We start from the raw sequence: 19272 nt of genomic DNA, 5'->3' as shown, positions 1-19272 counted from the left end.
TATTAGCGGCAAGGCTGGAGGAGGAACTGGAAAATACAAAAATAAATCGGAAGGGGCTCCTCCTGCCCTAATTTATCTTCCTTGTCACTCTCTCTCACCGAACGATCCCTATCCCTTCCCTCGGCATTATCCTTCGCTCTCCGGCCAGTGACCAATGCGTAAAATTGCCTTTGATTCAAAGGGACTGGCACGGATTATTGGGAAGATGGCACATCTTAGGGCAGCTGCTGCTGGCCATCTTCGACGATCGCCGCCCAATATTATTGATTTATTTCAATTTGCTTCGTTTTTTCCCGAGATTTATCGTTGGTCACTCAACATTACCGGGCAGCTGATCGGTGTCCGAAGTGCCAGGCACCATAATTTCCATTTTTTCCCCTCAATGGGACAGCAAATTAGGGCCTAGTTCAATTTGGTCTGGGAAAGCGCGCCTCTCGAATGCCAATTTTGCGAAACGAAGGTTTGAGATTTATTTGAATAAACTATTGTGGGAAAACCCATCAGGAATCTAAATTTGTTCAGGGTCTCGGTTACTTCATTTGAAGTGATTTGCCTAAACAAAAGAACTTGGAAATATCTTAGGAAAACTCATATCTTTATTATTTTCAAACAAGTAAGCTTAATTTTTTTGGAAAATTGCATTGAGTAAGCGCTTATTGAAAAGCTCCCAATCCCTACAGAAAATATGTAATTAAATAAATAAATAAATAAATATAAAATATAGTATATAGTATATATTAACTTAAATTTCATTGGTAACTCTCATAAAGAAGCTTCACAAAATAAATGCAAACAAAAATATGCAAAAATCGATTATTCTTTTAAAGATGTCATACCTTTTTGGAGTTCCCATGGGTATGGTATTTTAAAAATCCCATGGGGGTGGTCCTGATGAACTCATAACACTTGAACATCTCTAATTGTGCCAGCAAGAGCCATAAATTAAATCCCACTCGGTGGTCCGGAACTGTAAGGACATAGGCAATCTCCGCAGGACCTGCTTCAATCAACTTCCTATCTGTAAACTGAACAAAAAATGTGTTTAGTTCTTGCACAAAACTGTCAAATAAATTGGGCCAGCAATATGGAAAAACAAATAGTAAAGATGGGCAGATGTACTGCTCCTTGCCGGATAGATTTAATTCTACTTTCCTCAAACGGACACTCGGCGGCTGCGAAAATATCTAAGATTGCGCTGCGAGGGGAGAAAGCAGGATCGAAAGTAGAAGAGCCGGAGGAGGACGAAGGAGCAGGAGCCCTTTAACCAATAAATTGCAAAACAATTGCACAATTTTCCACAACATTTTTCTCCGAGCAGCGCTGCCGTTCCTCAGCTTGTCCCATAAACAATGGGCCAAAATTGTACAATGCCCAAGTTCCTGTGCCGCTGCTTGTGTGTTGTCCTTTTCTTGGCGAAAAACGAAAAAGAAGGAAGAAAAAAAAACAAAACAAAATTGGTATAGTAAATATTGTTATAATTCGACTGTTAAATACCTGTTAAAATTTTATGTTAGCTTAGATACGATATAAAAATCTTATATTATCAAATGTGATTACGGTTATAGCTTAAAAAAAATATTCTAGAAAAAAAAAATATTTAAATTGTTTAACAAAATGTGTTAAAAGAACAGAATATATTATGTTTTAGATCATAAATTGTAAGATTTATATTAGTTTTATATTATTGCTTAATCTTAAAAAATCCCTTTAAAGCGGTCTTCTAAAAAAAATGAATTTCTGAATAAGAACTTGCAATAGGGATAAAACCTGGTATACTCTAAGTTCTAAAAAAACTACAGGGTATAAATAGGAAACCAAGGTGAAAGGAGCCACACGCTGCGAGAAAGGTAATTGAAAATTATGTTTTGTGGCGTAAGCGGCGTTTGGAACAGCTGGCCAGCTATGCTTCGTCCCCCTCGCACTCTCGATATCGCCATATCTTTCTCATTTAGAACTTGGCCAACTGATCATCAACGGTGGCCATTAAAAAATCTCACGATCACAGAAGATTCGCACAGCTGTTGCCAGATCGTAAATCGATCGGTAAATGGTTATAAAAACTGATCATCAAGAAAAGTTAATGTAGATCAAGGCGTATCAAATCCTAAACTACGTATACAATGTATAAGAAATTGTGTTCCAATTTGTATTGCATAACGATTATCTGGAATGAGATCACTGAGTTGGTTTAGTTTTAAAATTCTATATTAATTTATATAAATTTCAAATAACTTAATTTCTAAGTTTCCATTTTAATATTTAATTTTGATTTGGTATTAATTACTTTTGTTTAATATTTAAAAGAAACTTGTGCTTGATTCAATTTCTTACAACTCTACCATAACAAGGACACGAAAAAAGACTCCCCCTGCCACCCACTTTCAATGGTTGAATGCGTGTTAGTTGAACGATCTGCCCGTTCAACTGACACTGTTGCTCTCTCCAGCCGTCTGCGCATGCGCAACATGTCCGCTCTCCCGGTCTCTCTTGCTCCCGTTCCCGTTCCCGTTCCCGCTCCCGCTCCCGGTCCCGCTCTCCTCTCCGGTTAACCCATGTCTCACCTCGGGCAGCTAAGGGTTCTGCGGGTTAAGGCGACAGTCATTCAACTAGCGAACGGCAAAGGGAACGCACACACAGTCGATCTCCCAGAAAAACGCGACGGCCAAGCGCAACACTTAAACAAATTCGGTCGTACATGCACTATTATAATTGCTAAAAAAATATATTCCGAAAATAAATCTGTGAATCCAATTTTTTTGTTGTTAAAAAAACATCAGTGCTTTAAACGAAAACCTATTAGCAAAAAGGTAAATTCAAGTGAATACAAGAAAAAAAACTAAAGAAATCTCTTTACAAATCACAATCACAATACATCTCTGATTTTTGGTTTGCTTAAAACATTCATTCATGTATGAAAATTATAAGATCTTTTTCGGTACTCAATCATGTATGAAAATGATAAGTTCTTTAAAGTTATGCCTCAAATAATTGGACGATTGAAATGTAAATACAGAAGAACCCAACAAGTAGTGATTTTTTTGGTACTCAATCAAGTATAAAGTTTAAATTTTGAAAAAGCTACCACCGCATAAGCATTAAGAGATTTTTAAAAATTCATAAAAATAATTGACCATATCAAGTGGAGAGTCAATTAAATTATTAAGGTCCAGCCAAAGGCTGCCCGTGGTCCAGTTAATTGCTCGTGAGGAGTGGTTGGTTTCGTTTTTGATTTCATTTCTGCTGCTTGGCTGACTTTGCCATATCAATATATATACAAATATATGTCTATATGTATGGATGTGCATATCGCGGAAAAAGCGCGCCAAAATTGCCGAAAACTCACCCGGCAACTTTGCTGCTGCCCTTTTTTTATTGTTTGCTTTTCAAAAAGTCAAGTTCTGGAATGCGAGAACCAGAAATAACAATCTCTCTTGCTCTTTTTTCCTTGCAGCACCCACTACAAGTCGGAATCGAAGCCAGACAAAGAAGATGCTCAAGTGGGCCGTCAACCAGCCGCGACCCTCGTATTTGGCCAAGGATGAGGTGATGGCCACCAGCGAGTTGGTAGGCTCCAGCTACAGCGAGTTCCACGCCCTGCGCGGCAAGCTCAGGATGAGGAGGAGTATGGGCTTGGCCCAGGGCAAGGAGAACCAGCTGACCTCCACTCCGCTGCCGGCAGCCTGTACCCGTACGCCGCTGCTCAAGGATCTCAGCAACATCCTGGCCACTCCGCCATCGGGAGGAGCCACAACTGGAGTGCCTAAAGCTGCATGCCAAGCCCCCAAGTTCGCCTGCACCCTGCCCACCTTCGAGGCGGAGTACTCGCCCAACGCCGCCGTCATCCCTGGCTCCCTGATCGCCCTGCGCGGCGTGGGCATCCCGGACAGCTACTTCGAGAAGCCGCGCTACCTGGAGCAGAAGCCACTGCCCCATCCCGCTCATCCCGCTCCTCCTGCCACCGCCTGCCAACAGACCACACTCAGCTCCAGCCAGATGGGCGATGTGACCCTGGAGCGCATGATCGATGCCATCCTGGAGAGCAACCGCAAGGTGCCGCATCTGCGCCAACCCAGGCAGCATCTCCGCCAGCGGCACAGGCCGCAGGTGCTCCGGAACAGCCACGCCCAGGTGCAGACCCACTCGCCCACCTACCGCCCCGCCTTCGATCCGGCAAGCGATCTGTGCGAGTACTGGAAGTCGCCCTCGCGGAGGGATTCCCTGCCAGCCGATGGCTTCGAGGAGCGGGAGGTGCGCTCCCCATTGCCACTGCCTCAGCCACTGCCCACCAATGCCAATGCCAATGCCAACCAATCCCAGGGCAAGCGGCACTCCCTGCAGCTCCGCAGGCAGCGGGTGGTGCGGCGCAAGCGGAAGATCACCACTAAGATCTCCTCCAGCGTCAGGCAGTCGGCGCAGAAGCTGCTGGCCGCGGCCAGGTCCGGATCGGGAACCGGAACCGGAAACATGGCAGTGCCCCCCCAGAAGATACGGCACATCAGCCCGGACAGTGGCCACAACTCCACCAGCGACTGTGAGCTGGAGGAGGAGCACTGCCAGCTCACGAGAGGATTGGGTGGCGAGGAAATGGAGGCCGCCTGCCAGCTGGATGGCATGTGGATGCAGGCGCAGGCGCAGGCGCAGGCCAGAGATGCCACCAAGAGACGACTCAGCTTCTCCCTGGCGGACCATAGCTAATCCTCAAGGATATTCCTACTCCTTTTTTTTACAACATATTTTTTTTCATAGTCATAAGAATGTTTTTTGGTCGGAATAAATCATTTGTGAATGCAAAACTAGCCTGGACTAGGGGTTAACTAGGCAAAGGGACTGGGGGTCTGTTCATAATTCGGCTGAAACCACAAAGAACCAGCAGTTTATGCAAAACACCTCTCGAAGCTCAGCGGAGCGTGGAAGGCAGTTCCTGCGAGAACCGAGTACCGAGGGCCCAAGTGGCCATCTTATTTCCCATCTTTCCCACAGCGATCGGGGTAATGGGTAATGAGCGTTTTAATGCTCTGATAGCGAGCTATAGGCTATTTCTTCCATTCAGGTCCGCAACTTGAACTCTAATGAGGGCCAGCCAAAGGGGTTGCGCGACAATTGTCGCAAGAAACTACTATTTACGACTCAAATGCCCCCGATATGTGGGATCTAACGTGTTAAAGTCTACCTGGAACTAGATAACAAAACAGGTAACCGAAACTTCATAAGAAGGTGTTTTTAAGGTGCACTTAACTCTAACTTGGATCTAAGACGAGGAAGTGGTTTAAACTGCCTCTGGAATCAGGGATTTTCTTAAGGCTTCTGTGGAAGCTAGCTCATAAAAAAGCAATAAAATTATAGTAATGGCTGTGTGAATTGCAAATGCTTTATGATTATGCGATAAAATCATGAGTTTTTCATTTGACAAGTGGTAAGCATAACGCTTAGAAATAAAGTATATAAATTTTAGAATATTATTATATTGGGCAGTACAAAAATAATTATGAGTTAATATTTTATATTATTTCATAATTTCTTAATCCTTAGGTCAATTATAAAATATAATCTAAGCATTTAAATAATATTTTATGTTTACACACATAAATATACTCTTTAATGTTATAGATCTTAGTTACTATAATATTCATACCTATGTTTAAAAGTTTATACAGTGATTTTCTTTTAGGAAATCAATTATTCTTGAGGGCATAAAATGTAGGAATTTTAAATATATAGAACTGAGTTTCCTGAGTTTCTGCCTTTTAAAATCGATCTCACGTTTAACAAATCTTTCCCACCAAAAACCCATTTGCAGAAAACAGAAAACTTGTTTTACATAATCTTTACTCATTAAATAAAAAAGTAACTTAAACTTTCCTAATAAGACGACCGCCTGCAGAGCAAGGGACAAGAAATTTAATAAACTTACAAGCCTGTAATTATAATAGTTTATATTCAGGATTCTAGGAAAACTAGCGACTAGAGCTCGTTAGGAAAAAGGGATAGCTGGCAGACATCCTGTAGGGACATTCCCTCAGCTCCCCGAGGAGGCCAATTACAAGGGATCTTCGCTGGCCAACTGGCCAGATGGATGTCACCCGGATCGATGGGTCGCCAATCCACAGAGTCCACTCCACTCTCCAGAGGCGGCGTTAAATGAGCTGTCATAACATTTTGTGCAACCCCGAAGGGACGAGGGGAGTGGGCTAAGCCAAAAGCGTTAACACTTCGCCGTCTGGCAGTGAAGAACTTCCCATGGCAATGCTCAGTAGAGCGTGAAACTTTCATATGCAGATTATGGCATGATGGCTTGATGGCTGACCATCATCTCTGTGCGCTGTGACAGGCAAAACAAAGTAAAATACTTTATTACGTGATGCCAAGGAGGTCGAGCGGTCGAGCGGTCAAGCAGCCTGGATAAAGGATAAAGGATCTATATAACCCGCCGAAATCATGGGCAGGTTCCCTTGTCAGACCCTCGTCCGCGTCCTGAACTTTCGATTTCCCAACACAAAAAAAAAAAAAAACAGTAAGAAGGTTAACGCCGATGTCGATGTCGCTGTCGCTGCTTTTTCTATTACACTCACTCTCGCTTTTCTTCAGTTTTCCACCGCGCTGTTTTGGGCTGTTGCCCATTATTATTGTTATTATCTGGTTCTTGTCCGTCCTACTAATGACCGCTCCCTAAACTTCATTGTTCCCGCTCTGGATCTTTTCGTAGTCAGTTCAGTTCAGTGCAGTTCAGTGCCGTCCAGTTCCGGACTGGCCGTCTCATTAACTATGCATTTTTCTAACTTCGTTTTGATTGAAAGTGAAACGGATACTTACGTATTCCGAAATCCGGAAATGCCATGTAGTTGGGAACCTCGGGGATCTTCGCTATCTTCTGGTTTCGGATGGTCGCCGAGTAATGAGTCGAATGTTAGTTGAGGCAAGGTTCCGTAACCGATTGTAGATGTGGAAAATCTGAAAAGGTGAAAAGTCTAAATTAGTTTTTAATTTTAAGTACACTTCTTAGATTAATTCGAGACTTGTATAAAGGTTTTGGTCAGGGTAAACAATTATGTGCTATTATCAGTTATATACAAGTTTCATTACACACTATATTGTTAAGTATAAACACTACTAGCACAACCAATTTGATTTAAAAACAGTTTTTTTATTTTAACTACATTTTTTAGGTTTATTGAAGACTTCTACAAAGATAATAGGAAATCCATTTTCTATCTCATTCTTAAATTGTATGTATTATATACATATGTTTGTATATATAGTACATATTTTAATTTAAAAGAAAATTTTGATAAGTTCTATACACTAATTTGAACTTTTTGACAAGTCTTTACAGTTTTTAAAATTTTGCAGACAATTTAACTGATACATTTTATAAATAATAGGAACAATACATAGTTGTTCGATAAACACATCGTTAAAAGTGATTTCCGAACATTTTAAATTGAAATGTTGCCTCTAATTTCATGTTGTGGGCACTTTAATAGAGAAAGAAAGATGTTCCCGGGCAGAACAATGAAATCTGCACTCAATCCGAAACCCATTTTGGTAAATTGAGAAAATTGTGAAAAATCGCCCATTAAAAGAGGGCACACTCCAAACTCTAATTGCGATTTAAACGTTTCTCGAGTGGCGAAAATGGAAACACCAGGCACCCGCTTAATTTTGGACAGTGACAAAAGTCGCCGGGGGCATTGGCATTGGCATTGGCATTGGCATTGGCATTGTGTTGTATCGGTGTTTTGGGCTCGGAAAATGGAGAGAGACTACCGAACGAACCGCCGATTGACAATATTTAACGCACCTTTCGACCCGCACTTTGTTGAAGTTGTTAGTCGCGTTGCCATTGCCCGCTTGAGATCCGCTGGCCACGCACGCGTGCCTCCTCCATTATCGCCTATCGCCTATCGCCTGGCGATCTGATCGATCGGCGCGAACAGTTGCAAAAACAGCCCGAAAACCCGAAAAGGACCCAGAGGACCAAGGACCAGAGGGCGGGTTGAGCTGCAGTTTTCCCGGTTCCTTTGCTGTTTTGCTGTTTTGCTGCTTTGCTGCTTTTCTGCTTTCCTGCATGTCCTGTCAGGAAGTCAATGTCACTCGCCAGCGTCGACGTGTACGAATGTGTCAACATGTGCAAAAACAGGACAAAGGACATTTAGCGTTTAACAGTTATGTCGCCGGGTTCTGCGGGCGCCCCTCACTTTACAGGAAATGTATCCCCGAAATTGGTCATCAGTGTGGCATTCTTCCATTTCCATCTTGCTCTTCTATCTGGGGATTAAAATATCTATTATATATGTTTTATATATGTTTTGTTAATTTTTAAATAATATTCTCAGAATATATACATTTAAATATATAAAGAGACTTTCAAGTTATAATATTAAATATTGCCGAAATTGGTCATCAGTGTGGCATTAGTTCATCCAGCCATCTAGCTCTTCTTTCTGTAGATTAAAATATCTATTAAGTAATTATTAAACTTTAAACTTTGGGTTTCAACATTAAACTGATCTTTAGTGAGTTATTATTCCATTTCCTTCCATCTGTGGAACAGACTATCTATTAAAATATTTTAAAATATTTAAAATATACTTTCTGTATATCTATCCATAAAAAGCACTTCGTATTATAATATTATATAATATATCAAATATATATTTTAAATATGTGTAACTAAAGCTCTAGTATTAATATTTGAATTTTTAAATAAGCTCTTTTAGGTACTACTTGATAAATTATTTTCAACTATTGCATTTTATGATAGTGTACGTTAATTTTTTGAAAATTCAGTAACAACTTTAATTTATTATTACTTTTTAATATCAATGTAAAGGAAAGTGGAATGATGTAATTTAAATAAATATGAGTTTAAAACGTTTCTCATTCTTTTCTAAAATGTTGTAGAATAGTGTAGGTGGAGTAAAGCAACGTAGGAAGGCGCTAAATGTGTCCTAGAAACGGGCAGTCGGGAAATTTCTAGCGAGGTTCTAACAAGCCGTAACCCTCGCAACACCAAATATCACCTGTTGGCCAGGGCAATGTCCTTCAGTTGCCTCTGCTCCTTGAATTTCCTGCTGCTGCTGCTGCGGCCCTTGACATTTCGACTCGTCCTCGTTTTTTTTCGGTCCAATTAGGCCGCACATAACATGTTATTTGGCCGGCCAAACCGCACATCATCAAGCACACTCGGCCAACGGCAGGTGTAAAGGTCACGACAAGTGGCCAAGTCCAAAGGATCGACCTTAAAGGTCCTTGGCCTGCGGTCACAGCTGAAAATCTAGACCAAGTCGATGGGAAAGTCTCTAAATGGGGATTATAAATATTGAATAGAGTCAATTATATGCCAAGAAATTCAGGTCTAGATATATGGTAAAAGCTACTCAGTAAGTATTTGAAGCTAAAAATGCGTCTAAAAGTATGTATTTAAATAAGCATAATAATAGGAAATATTATCTCTATATTCAACCACTAATTATTTATATATAAATATTTCTACAATAATTTGTATTATGATTGGAAATAACATATTTCAAAAATTACGCAATTACAAGTAGGTATATATACTTTAAACTACTCATTAAACAATGACAAAATCAGAACATAAAAACCCTTCATGTAATTTAATCTAAAAGAATAGATAGAAATTATTATGCCTGATACAAAAAAGTGTGGGAATCTTTATTGTCCCAAAACATGCACATATTTACTCTGAGGAAACGTTAGAGGAAGTTGCGTTAAAAAATCGTAATTTCAATATAATCCTACACAGCCATGGAAATAATCAATCAATTTTTTTTTGCTGTCGAAGATCTAGACTCGGGCCATCTTTAAAGTGTGTGGCCAGGAAAGGAGATTGCGGATATATTCATAAATATTCAACGCGGAAGCGCCTAACCCTTGGACACAATCAATCTTACGGGTTCTTAGATCTGGATTAGACACCCCCCCTGCTTTGCATATGCTCTGCATAATATCGCCATGCATCATCGTCTGGGCGACTGCCATAATTGCCAATATTCCTCAAGGAACCCAACACTTCTAGTGTGTTCTAGGACTAAGAAAAAAAAAAAAAAAAATGAAAAACCCACCTAGATTCAGTCAGGAACGGTGCGAGGGCAACCCTTTACCTTGCTCCCTTCTTAGGGGCAGGACGAACAAATGTTGCACATCATCGGGTCGCAGTAGCAGTCGCATATCATTAATGCAAATCTATGGGACTGTCATGTCATTGAAAATATTATTATAACAATTGCCGGCACAGCACGGCGAGATCTTGTGCGAAACTTTGAGCGATCTTTTTCGGCAATCTTTGTTGCCATCTTCCCTTTGATACTTCATTAAGTGCGGCTCACTTGACAGAAGTCTCCCGGGATGTGACAAAATCATCCGTGCATCCGTGCATCCGTGCATCCGAGAACCCCTTCTTCATCTGCCCCGATTCGTGAGAGCCTGCTCTGTTCTGCTCAGTTGAAGTGCGCAAAAATTTAAATGAGTCTGGGACGCGCCAGCGGATTAGAATTGAATCGTTTGCAATTTTCCGCATTGCACTAATGTAAGGAAATTCGGGGGAAATGCAAAATGCGGATAAGAAAGGGGTAAGGGTAAGGGTAGGGGTAAGGGTAAGGGTAAGGGTGGTCCACTAAGGGTGACAAATGTTAAATTATGGTATCCTTCCTTCTTTTCGCGCGCGCACTCTCCAACTCCAACTGATTTGGCAAACAAATTTACAAACGCACTTCACTGCAAAGGTCGCGTTTCTTTCATGTGCTACTTGAATCGGGTAGCTAGTATCGGATGCATAGCGTTTAGGGGGTGCGCCCTGTACAGGTTCCTGCCTAGCGTGTGTTCCGCTACAGCGCTCCTCGCTCCTCGCTGCACTGCCCTGCCATGTGTGGCCATATGGACTGGAGTCTTGACAGGCGCGACTAAAAGTCGCCCGGCTTCGACTATTTTGCATAGAATTCTGAATTCCGACAGCAGCGCGGCAGCTGTGACTATGCAAAAAGTAAACAAAAGTAATGAAATGTATTAAAAAACAAAAAAAAAGGACCAGGAAACTTAGCATTTAGCCTGGCAGACATTTCAACCCTGAGTTTCTAGTTTCATAAAACAAATTAAAGTTACCCAAAATCAAAAAACTAAATTCATTAGGATCCTGTTTTCTACTTTCAAAGTATCAATCAAGTTATACTTATATCTCAAATTGGCATTACTTTGATCAATTCTAACTAAAATGATAGTATTCTTTGCATATATTTAAATCTAGTAAAAAAAATCACTTCATAATTTCAAAAATATTTGAAAATAATATAAGGTCGTATGATTTAACCTTTCAGCAATCATATTTAAAATATTTCTGTTGTTACTTATGTATTCTTAATAAATCGTTTCAATTATAAACCAAAATATAATATCAGTTCTTATTCCTGTATTTTTTGTATTTTATAAATTACAAATTCTTAGTTCAATGCCAAATTTTGTGACAAGTTTACCTAGCAACTAAGTGGAGGATCTCCAACTTTTGGGCTCGAGGCAAATAGCAACAAGGGTTTTACAAAAAAAAATATTGAAAAATGTAGAAATAAAGAAAAGGGCAGATGGAGGATGCAAGTCCATGAGGACGACTACGCCTAACTATGTAGCTTTGTGCTTGCCATTTGCCGTAATTGAAGTTGAGACCCCGGCGACACCCAAGCCAAAAGTCTCTCCAAAGAATCAAATATCATATATCAACTTACATATCAAAACAACGGATGGCAAACAACAACAGGACGGAGTGCAGGAAAGGTCCAGGTAGAGTCACATCCACTGCCATTACATGCAATCACACCTTTTGCGGAGCCAAGGAGGCTGAATCGGAGACGGATTCGGAGTCGGAGTCGGAGATGCCTACTCCCAAGTGGCAGCTGCCTTATGCAAATCACTTTTATGCTAATTCCCAGGACACACGATAGCTTCTTGGCGCGTTTATGAATTATTGAACTATTGGCAGTCTAAGCAAACATAAATTGAGCAATAAATTGTTCGAGGGTCGCGGGATCACAACAGCAGACAGACAGACAGACAGACGGGCAGACAGACATGAGAGCTGTCCACGGGGACATCGATACGCGTGAGTCCTTCCTTTTCCTCTATTTTTTAGCTACCCATGCAGTACACAACATGTGACATGACGCAGTCAGAAAAGCATGAGCAAATGCAAATGCCAAAGCAAAAGAAAAAGCATAAGCCAGATCCAATTACGATAGGCACTTCGTCGGCCAAGTGGAGATGGAAAGGAAAGCGGGCCAATTAGACGAGTTAGTCGCCCGTTTGATGGGTCCAAATTGAGGTGACCACGTGACCACGTGACCACGTGCAGCTGACAAGCGCACTGCAAGTTTGCCCATGGCAAATGAAGAAATTACGGAAGCGACTGCAAAAGAAAGTGGCTAGACAGGGGAAATTGCTTTTTAAATTAGCTCCACAAATGAATGGCCAATATTAATAAATAGTGAATCATTAGGTTTTTAAGAAACTCCTTTATGTGCTTTAGATTTTGTGTAACCTTGGCAAGCGTCGATTTCATGGAAGCGACTCGAAAGAAATTGGAAAGAAAATCCTGAATCATTATGTCCACATTATATCAATGTATACTAAATCCATTCGTTTTGTTTAAGAAATACTATTTGCATTATGGATTTGTAGTTACCTTACCCAAAACAAATTTAAAATTTATGATGAAAAAGTGGTATAAGGGGAGTTGTTAACTTAAATGTCCAGAAATTAGGATTATCAAAAGCCATAAAATGCCTATACAAGTTTAACATGTATACAATACATATGTACATATAAGATCGTTTTGATTTTAAAAATGATTAGTACATTATACATTAGTATTCAAGGGGATTTCACTTTAAATGAAGAAAAATGGATACTCAAATATTAATTTTTTTAAGAGCAACATTTTATACATTAAAATTTTGTATCAACAGTTTGTCAATATAGAAGAATTCGTGTGAAAATGTAGGATATTAAGAGCTTAAGTTAAGTTTAAATTTAAAGCAGCACTTAAATGTATATTAATTAAAAAACAAAGTGTTTTAATGTGTGGCACATTAGATCAAAAGCGATTCTAAAGATCAGTGTTATGCTAAATAAATATACAAAGAAAGAACGAGACATTCTATTTAAGATTATGTGTGGTATATTTGAGTCTATATGGTAAATTCAAATGAGTATTAAAATATTATTCTGATTTAAGGCAACAGATAAGGAGCTTTTGTAAAGCGAAATGGTGGCATTTGCTCTGCTGGCATTGTCAATCATGGCAGCTGGTTGGTTTCATGGACAAAAAACCGAAAGACAAACAAGCGAAAACACAATGCGCCCATCCATTTGGCTTAGAGCGTCTTAGGGATCGCAGTCTTAAGCCAGATGCAAATGTGTGGCACCCACGACATGCCACACCAGAGCCGAGCAGCTGCAGCAGATATCGAAGGCATTGTGCAACGGCGAAAGGATTTCGAACTGGGGACAAGAAATGTTGCAGGATTCGACTTCAATGCGAAGGCAATTGCCACAGAGGGCTAAGCCAACACACACACACACAGTGGGAAGTGAAAACAGGATTTACTTAATAGTAGTAACAGGACGAGATCAGCAGAAATACGCACATGTGAATGGAGGCGACTCAATGAATGGCCTGGCACACGCGCTCATCGGGACTCAGGCGCATTAGATGTCACCTCCTCCGGCTGTCGGCTCATGCTAATGAGGATCGGGGATCGGGGATCTCCAGACAGGTAGCACACAGGAACAGGAACAGCTACAGGTACTCCGCCCGCCGCTCAGACTCTCGTAAATCACAGCACACCCCGGGTAGGCGTTCGTAATCCTTTCGACACTTAATTAGTCCAAACTGTGGCCAAGTCTCGAGCAGGGGAACCATAGAAATCGGCATTCGTCTTGGATGAACCGGTCAGTTATTGAAGATCGGATCTGGAAGAGATCAACGCAAACGGAATGAGATCATAAAGCAGTTAAAACAGGATGCATTGTCTTACCTAAGCCCAGTTCAGTTGTCGAAATTCACAGGTTCCGGCTGAAAAAAAACCTCTAAATTCTCATTTTCAATGGCGAGTTGTGAGGAATAAGTTTATCCAGTATCAGCAGGCAGTATGTGTAAGGATTAATAGTCATAATACTTTTTTTTTTGTTATTATTTTAAATGAAAACTAAGTCAGTAGGTTACAATACATAAATTAATACATTTTTAATAGCAAACCACACTGGGCAAAAATGTTGTTTTACCTAAAGTTATCATCAAAAACCTTTTAGAACTCGTATTCATGCAACATTTATTCCTTTTTTTTAATTAAATATTAATTTGAGGGGTAAACTTCGAGCACCAGCAGTGAGTATTTTTTTAAGGAAATATGAATAAGTTTTAATTAGTATTATTAATATAAATGTTTATAAAATTTAATTTGGCGGTACCTTTTCCAAAGAAAATATGTAGGTTAACAAAAATAAAAAAATACATTTTTAAAAACAAACCAGACAAATTAAAACGAAATCATTAGGTTGCAATACATAAAAGAATAATAATAAATGTTGCTTTATCCAAAGTTATCATTTAAAACCTTTTGGTACTGCTATTCATGTAACATTTAATCCTTTTTTTTAAATTAAATATCAATTTGAGGCACAAACTTCCAGCACCAGCAGTGAATATCTTTTTTAAAGAATTATGAACGCTTATTGTTATAAGTTTTTTATTAGTGTTAGTTAGTATAAATGTTTATAAAATTAAATTTGGCGGTGACTTTTTCAAAGAAAATCCGGTTCCAAAAAATAAAAGAATACATTTCTAAAGAACAAGCCAGACTGACTAGGTGCAAAAATATCACAAATATTAAATTTTATATTTGATATATGCTACTACGAAGATATCATCTTTAGGCACTCGATATTATTAGAAGTACCTATTTTGCTGCAGTTAGGACTCGTCCATTTTCTTGAAATCCGCATTGGGATCCGACGATTGTTGAAGTTTAATTCGTTTCCCAGGCCTTGCAGTCGCAAAATTGGGCTTAAAAGGAAGGAATGGGTTAAGACTGTTGCGTGGCGGGAGTCTTATTTTGCAATATGTGCGATCTAAAACTCGATAGTACGATATTGGGCCTCCATCTGGTGAAATTTCTGGGGGCGGAAAATCCGACTGTTGAGCCAGAAGGCAGTTTCCCAGGGAATAGGTTGCGCTGGGGTCGAATTTGTATGCGGTGGGCCTCATCCCGACCGCGAATGCCTGACGAACTTGGGCCCTGAAACGCCGTCCTACTGTCTCATCTGCACTTCGAAGTCGGCGACTTGGGCTCGCCCTCCTTGGGTAGTTGGCCTCCAACCTCTTCAAGTATGCTTGGGAGAGGACACACGCCAGTGCGCCTTCACACTGATTTTTGTCCTTCGCAGCAGATGGAATAGTATAGGGCCACGGACGAAGATCGGGGCTAGTCCTCTTGTGGTTCTGCTCGCATAGGAAGTTATCGTTTTTCGCCCGGCTCCGCAAGAGACTTCGGTATCCAATGTCGTTTTTCTCTTCCTTCCTGGACTTTGGGTGTCCTTTCTGGGGAGATTCATCAGCTCTGGGCTTGCAGAAGCTGCAGCAGCCGGTGCGGGAGAAGGTTGTGGGTTTGGTTGGGGGGCAGCCGGTGCCGGGTGGGGAGGAGAAGGCGGCCGTGGTGCAGGATCAGGTACCGAATCTGCACCCATTTCATCTGGCTGGGCTCCCTTAACAATGTTTTTAAGCTTCGAAGGTTCCTGGGGGGTTTTTTTTGGCAGCCTAAGATTTTTCGGTTTTAATTCTTTTAGTTTTTTGTCTGAAAGTCCAAAGGCTGATGGATTTTCAGACTTCGGCTTATCATCGAGCTGTGGATCTTTGGGCTCTAAATTTTCCGGCTTTTTTGGGTCTTTTGTTAAAAGTTTTTTTGATTTAGATTTGTTCGGCTTTGATTCTGCTAGTTTTGGTCTGCAGCCTTTGGATTTTCAGACTTCGGCTTATCATCAAGCTGTGGGTTTTTAGGCTTTATATCTTCCTGTTTTTTTTGGTTTTCGGGCTTTTGTTTAATTGACTTCGATTCTGATTCTCCTAGTTTTTGGTCTGCAGCCTTTGGATTTTCTGACTTCGGCTTATCATCAGGCTGTGGCTTTTTTTGGTCGTTGAGCTTTTGTTCATTTGCCTTTGATGCAGATACATTGATATCTTTTGGTTTTCCAGCGCTTGTCGCTTCCTTGGCTGGACTTTGTTTGGCTATTGGTAAGGGCTTTCGATTGTTGTTCTTCTTTTTGGGACGCCTCTTCTTCGTTTTCTTTGACTGATGGCTGCCACCCTGTGGATCCTGGTTTTCTTTCTCGTCTTGTATCTCTGAACTGATGTCCCCGACGTCCGAGTCATCCAGAAGCTGAAACATGTTTGACACTTGAAGTGTTGGCTGCTGGGACCTATGTTGAACACTATTAGGTTTTTTGTCCAGTGAGGGGGATGTCTTCAAATAAGTATTTCCTATACTGATCAAAGGCTTTCTTTCCTGCGGGGTGCCAAAATCATTCTTTTTTGGAACAATCAAAGGCTTATTGTTTGGTTTCGAGCGCCTTACTTCTTCCGCTTCTGGAATCTTTTGGCAAGCTTTTAATAATTGTAGCTCAGGTTTAGCCACATTGGGCTTTGGCGAGTTTTGCTTTTTGAAAGCATGTTGTTTTGAATTTAAATCGTTTCTTTCTTGAAGATCACTGCGCTTCTCGGGTATTTTCGAATTCAAATCGTTTCTTTCTTGAAGAACACTGCGCTTCTCGGGTATTTTGGTGGCACACATTGCTGGCGCATTCGGTTCTCAAGCGATGGTCCTGCTGGCAAAGATGCCTGCTTTGGGGAAACTTTCGTATTCGAGCGGCTGCCCAAAGGTGGCCAGTGATTCACGTTGTCCGATGGTTGCTGAGAAATAGGCTCCTAAAATATTAAAGAAAATATATATATTTAAAATACTTTATCTTACCTCGAAAAGATTGTTGCAGCTCACGTTTTTCTCTGGCGACTTTCGCTCCAACTTAACGTTGCGTTTGGATACGTCTGTGGTGATATTTTCCTTATTTTTCGGCTCCAAAGGGTGTGTTGGGACAGATGGTTTCTCAGTAATTTTTGACTGAGTCTGTGCTTTTGAAAACCTTTGTTGACTTGGAAGCAGAAATATTTAATTTCTTGATGGGAATGGCTTCCGGAATGGGTACCGGAATGGGTACCGGAATGGGTTCCGGAATGGGTTCCGGAATGGGTGCAGTGATTTCAGGCTGATTATTCGAACCAAGAATAGCTGCAGTAGTGGTATTTATGGACTGTGAGATCTTTTCCACCACAGGCACTATAACAATCGGCTGAGTGATTTGTGAGTCTGGAATGTGCTCAGCGTGGGAAGCAGGAATTTCCAATTTCTCGATGGGTTCTCCAACAGGTGTGGTGATTTCTGACAGAATAGTCGGATCAGCAGTAGAAACCTCAAATGGCAGTGGATCAATGTGATGCATTTGCTCTGTTTGTGGCTGTTCAATTGAGTTTGGCAAAGCAGCACTTGTAGATGGCTGATCAGATTTAATTTCTGAACTCTGATTCATCAGCGGAGTGGCCTCCTGTTTAAGATCGAGTTGATGCTCCACTTCGGAAGTATTATTCTGAGTGATGGCTGTGTCCAAAAATTCCGGACATTCTTGCTGCACAAAGTTGAAATTCAAAGATTGTTCCTCTTGCATATTTGTCATCTGAACGACCTCCTTTTGATCCGGAACATTGATGGAATCATTTACCGCCTGGTTCTCGGCCACGTTGCCAGACTGAGCAGAAGACTGATGTTTCTGAATTTGAATCAATTCAGGAGCTTCGTTTGCAGATGAGTTCTCCGGATTTGGGATCGAATTGGGAACCAAAATCATATCGACGGGTTGCTGCACCTGTTCAGGCTGCAGTTTCTTCCCAGCAGCTTTTGCAGTTCTGTTTTTAGGAATAATTCGATGGCCCAAACGATGCCTAAGACGTTGATGGTGACGCGGAAATTGATTCCGGCGTACACGCTAAAATATGTTGAAATATTACTTACAGAATGTGGAATAACATATACTAATAGTGGGAAAATAAATCGTTTATAATAATGTAAGAAAATATTTGTTCGCCTTTGAACATTTTATTATATATCTAAAAACACCTGCTCAAGAATTATTCAATATTTTAAACTAATCTATGTATAACTACTAGTGTATGTCACCTACGTCTATCTACTTACTCCTTGAACGATTTTGAATAGCTGTGCCATTGATTCCTCGACAGGATTACGCTTCACAGGCACTGGACCAGAAACATGCGGTTGTCTGAGGTCAATGATGATCTGGTTCCCGGTTCTAGTGACCGGAATCAAGGCCGGCAACATGATTTCCACTACCAGTGGTTGAGCGACTACAGGATGGCTCTGTGTTGGAGCAGGCGGTGCAGGCATCTCGGAATAGGCCACTTGAATCGGCAGAGATGGGGGGTTTTGCTGTGGCATCTGCAGTGGATTGGCAATCATATATATCGGCTGTTGCTGGGGAGGATCTCTGGCAACGGCACGAGGTATTCCGGAATTGTACCAACAGCCGTTATAAATGTAGCCCGGAGTGGTCCCGAAATATACGGGGTTTCCACGGAACGGTGCAGAGGGGCGCGGAGCCGGGTTATAAGCTGCGGCTGTGCAGCTCGGTGAACAGGGGGGCGGAGGGCTCGGCGGGTAGTGCGGCGGGTATTGCGGCAGAATATGGTCAGGATTGTACGGCGGAAAGTACCCCGGTGAGTTTGGTGGGGAGTACGGGGCCCCATTCGGCGTTGGCATGTAATGGGGAGCGGTATTCTGCCCATGTACCGGGAAAAAGTTTTCAGGTCCGTGTTCCCAGCGCAAATTACGCTGATGCGAAATAAATTCCTGCAAAATGTAATCACCATCGTTTGATACTTGCATTTGTACAACTAATTGGGTAATTACGTTTGCGTTTGGGTGCTGCAAACCCATGGCTGTTTGGCGATTTAACTGGGAGCTCTCTTCGGGACAGGACGTAGCGCATGCGCAGTCGAATCGGAAAAGGAAGTGTCAGCCAAGCAAATCTGCAAGCTCACGATGCGTCAGGTGGCAACGCCCAGCATTTTCATGGATGCTTTTCTTTTTTGTGTTCTATGCATTCGAGATGGCTACCCTAAAAAAAGGTAAGAAGGACGAAGCA

At 41.3% G+C, this 19272-nt stretch overlaps 2 protein-coding genes across 4 annotated transcripts; one reads left to right on the top strand and one right to left on the bottom strand.

Moving 5' to 3' along the window:
- The first annotated feature begins 2616 nt into the window (after positions 1–2616).
- LOC128265834 (uncharacterized) lies at positions 2617–4785 on the top strand. The gene is made up of 2 exons (XM_053002053.1): positions 2617–2807; positions 3452–4785. The coding sequence occupies exon 2, from the start codon at positions 3490–3492 to the stop codon at positions 4693–4695; it is 1206 nt and encodes a 401-aa protein (XP_052858013.1). The 5' UTR covers positions 2617–2807; positions 3452–3489; the 3' UTR covers positions 4696–4785.
- Positions 4786–14807: 10022 nt separating this feature from the next.
- LOC128265833 (inverted formin-2-like) lies at positions 14808–19156 on the bottom strand. Of its 3 annotated transcripts, none has more exons than XM_053002051.1 (4): positions 19038–19156; positions 18306–18977; positions 17031–18096; positions 14808–16984 (listed from the first exon to the last, which is right to left on the bottom strand). In XM_053002051.1, the coding sequence occupies exons 1-3, from the start codon at positions 19062–19064 to the stop codon at positions 17164–17166; spliced, it is 1632 nt and encodes a 543-aa protein (XP_052858011.1). In that variant the 5' UTR covers positions 19065–19156; the 3' UTR covers positions 14808–16984; positions 17031–17163. The 3 variants fall into 3 exon arrangements, with proteins under 3 accessions (XP_052858011.1, XP_052858010.1, XP_052858012.1); XM_053002050.1 differs by having other exon boundaries at positions 14808–16969; XM_053002052.1 differs by having other exon boundaries at positions 16969–16984; positions 17055–18096.
- Positions 19157–19272: the final 116 nt, after the last annotated feature.

Source organism: Drosophila gunungcola, unplaced genomic scaffold (assembly GCF_025200985.1).
Source record: "Drosophila gunungcola strain Sukarami unplaced genomic scaffold, Dgunungcola_SK_2 000162F, whole genome shotgun sequence".
Classification (NCBI taxonomy): domain Eukaryota; kingdom Metazoa; phylum Arthropoda; class Insecta; order Diptera; family Drosophilidae; genus Drosophila; species Drosophila gunungcola.
Note: the sequence above shows the minus strand (reverse complement) of the source record. Positions and strands in the feature narration are given on the sequence as shown.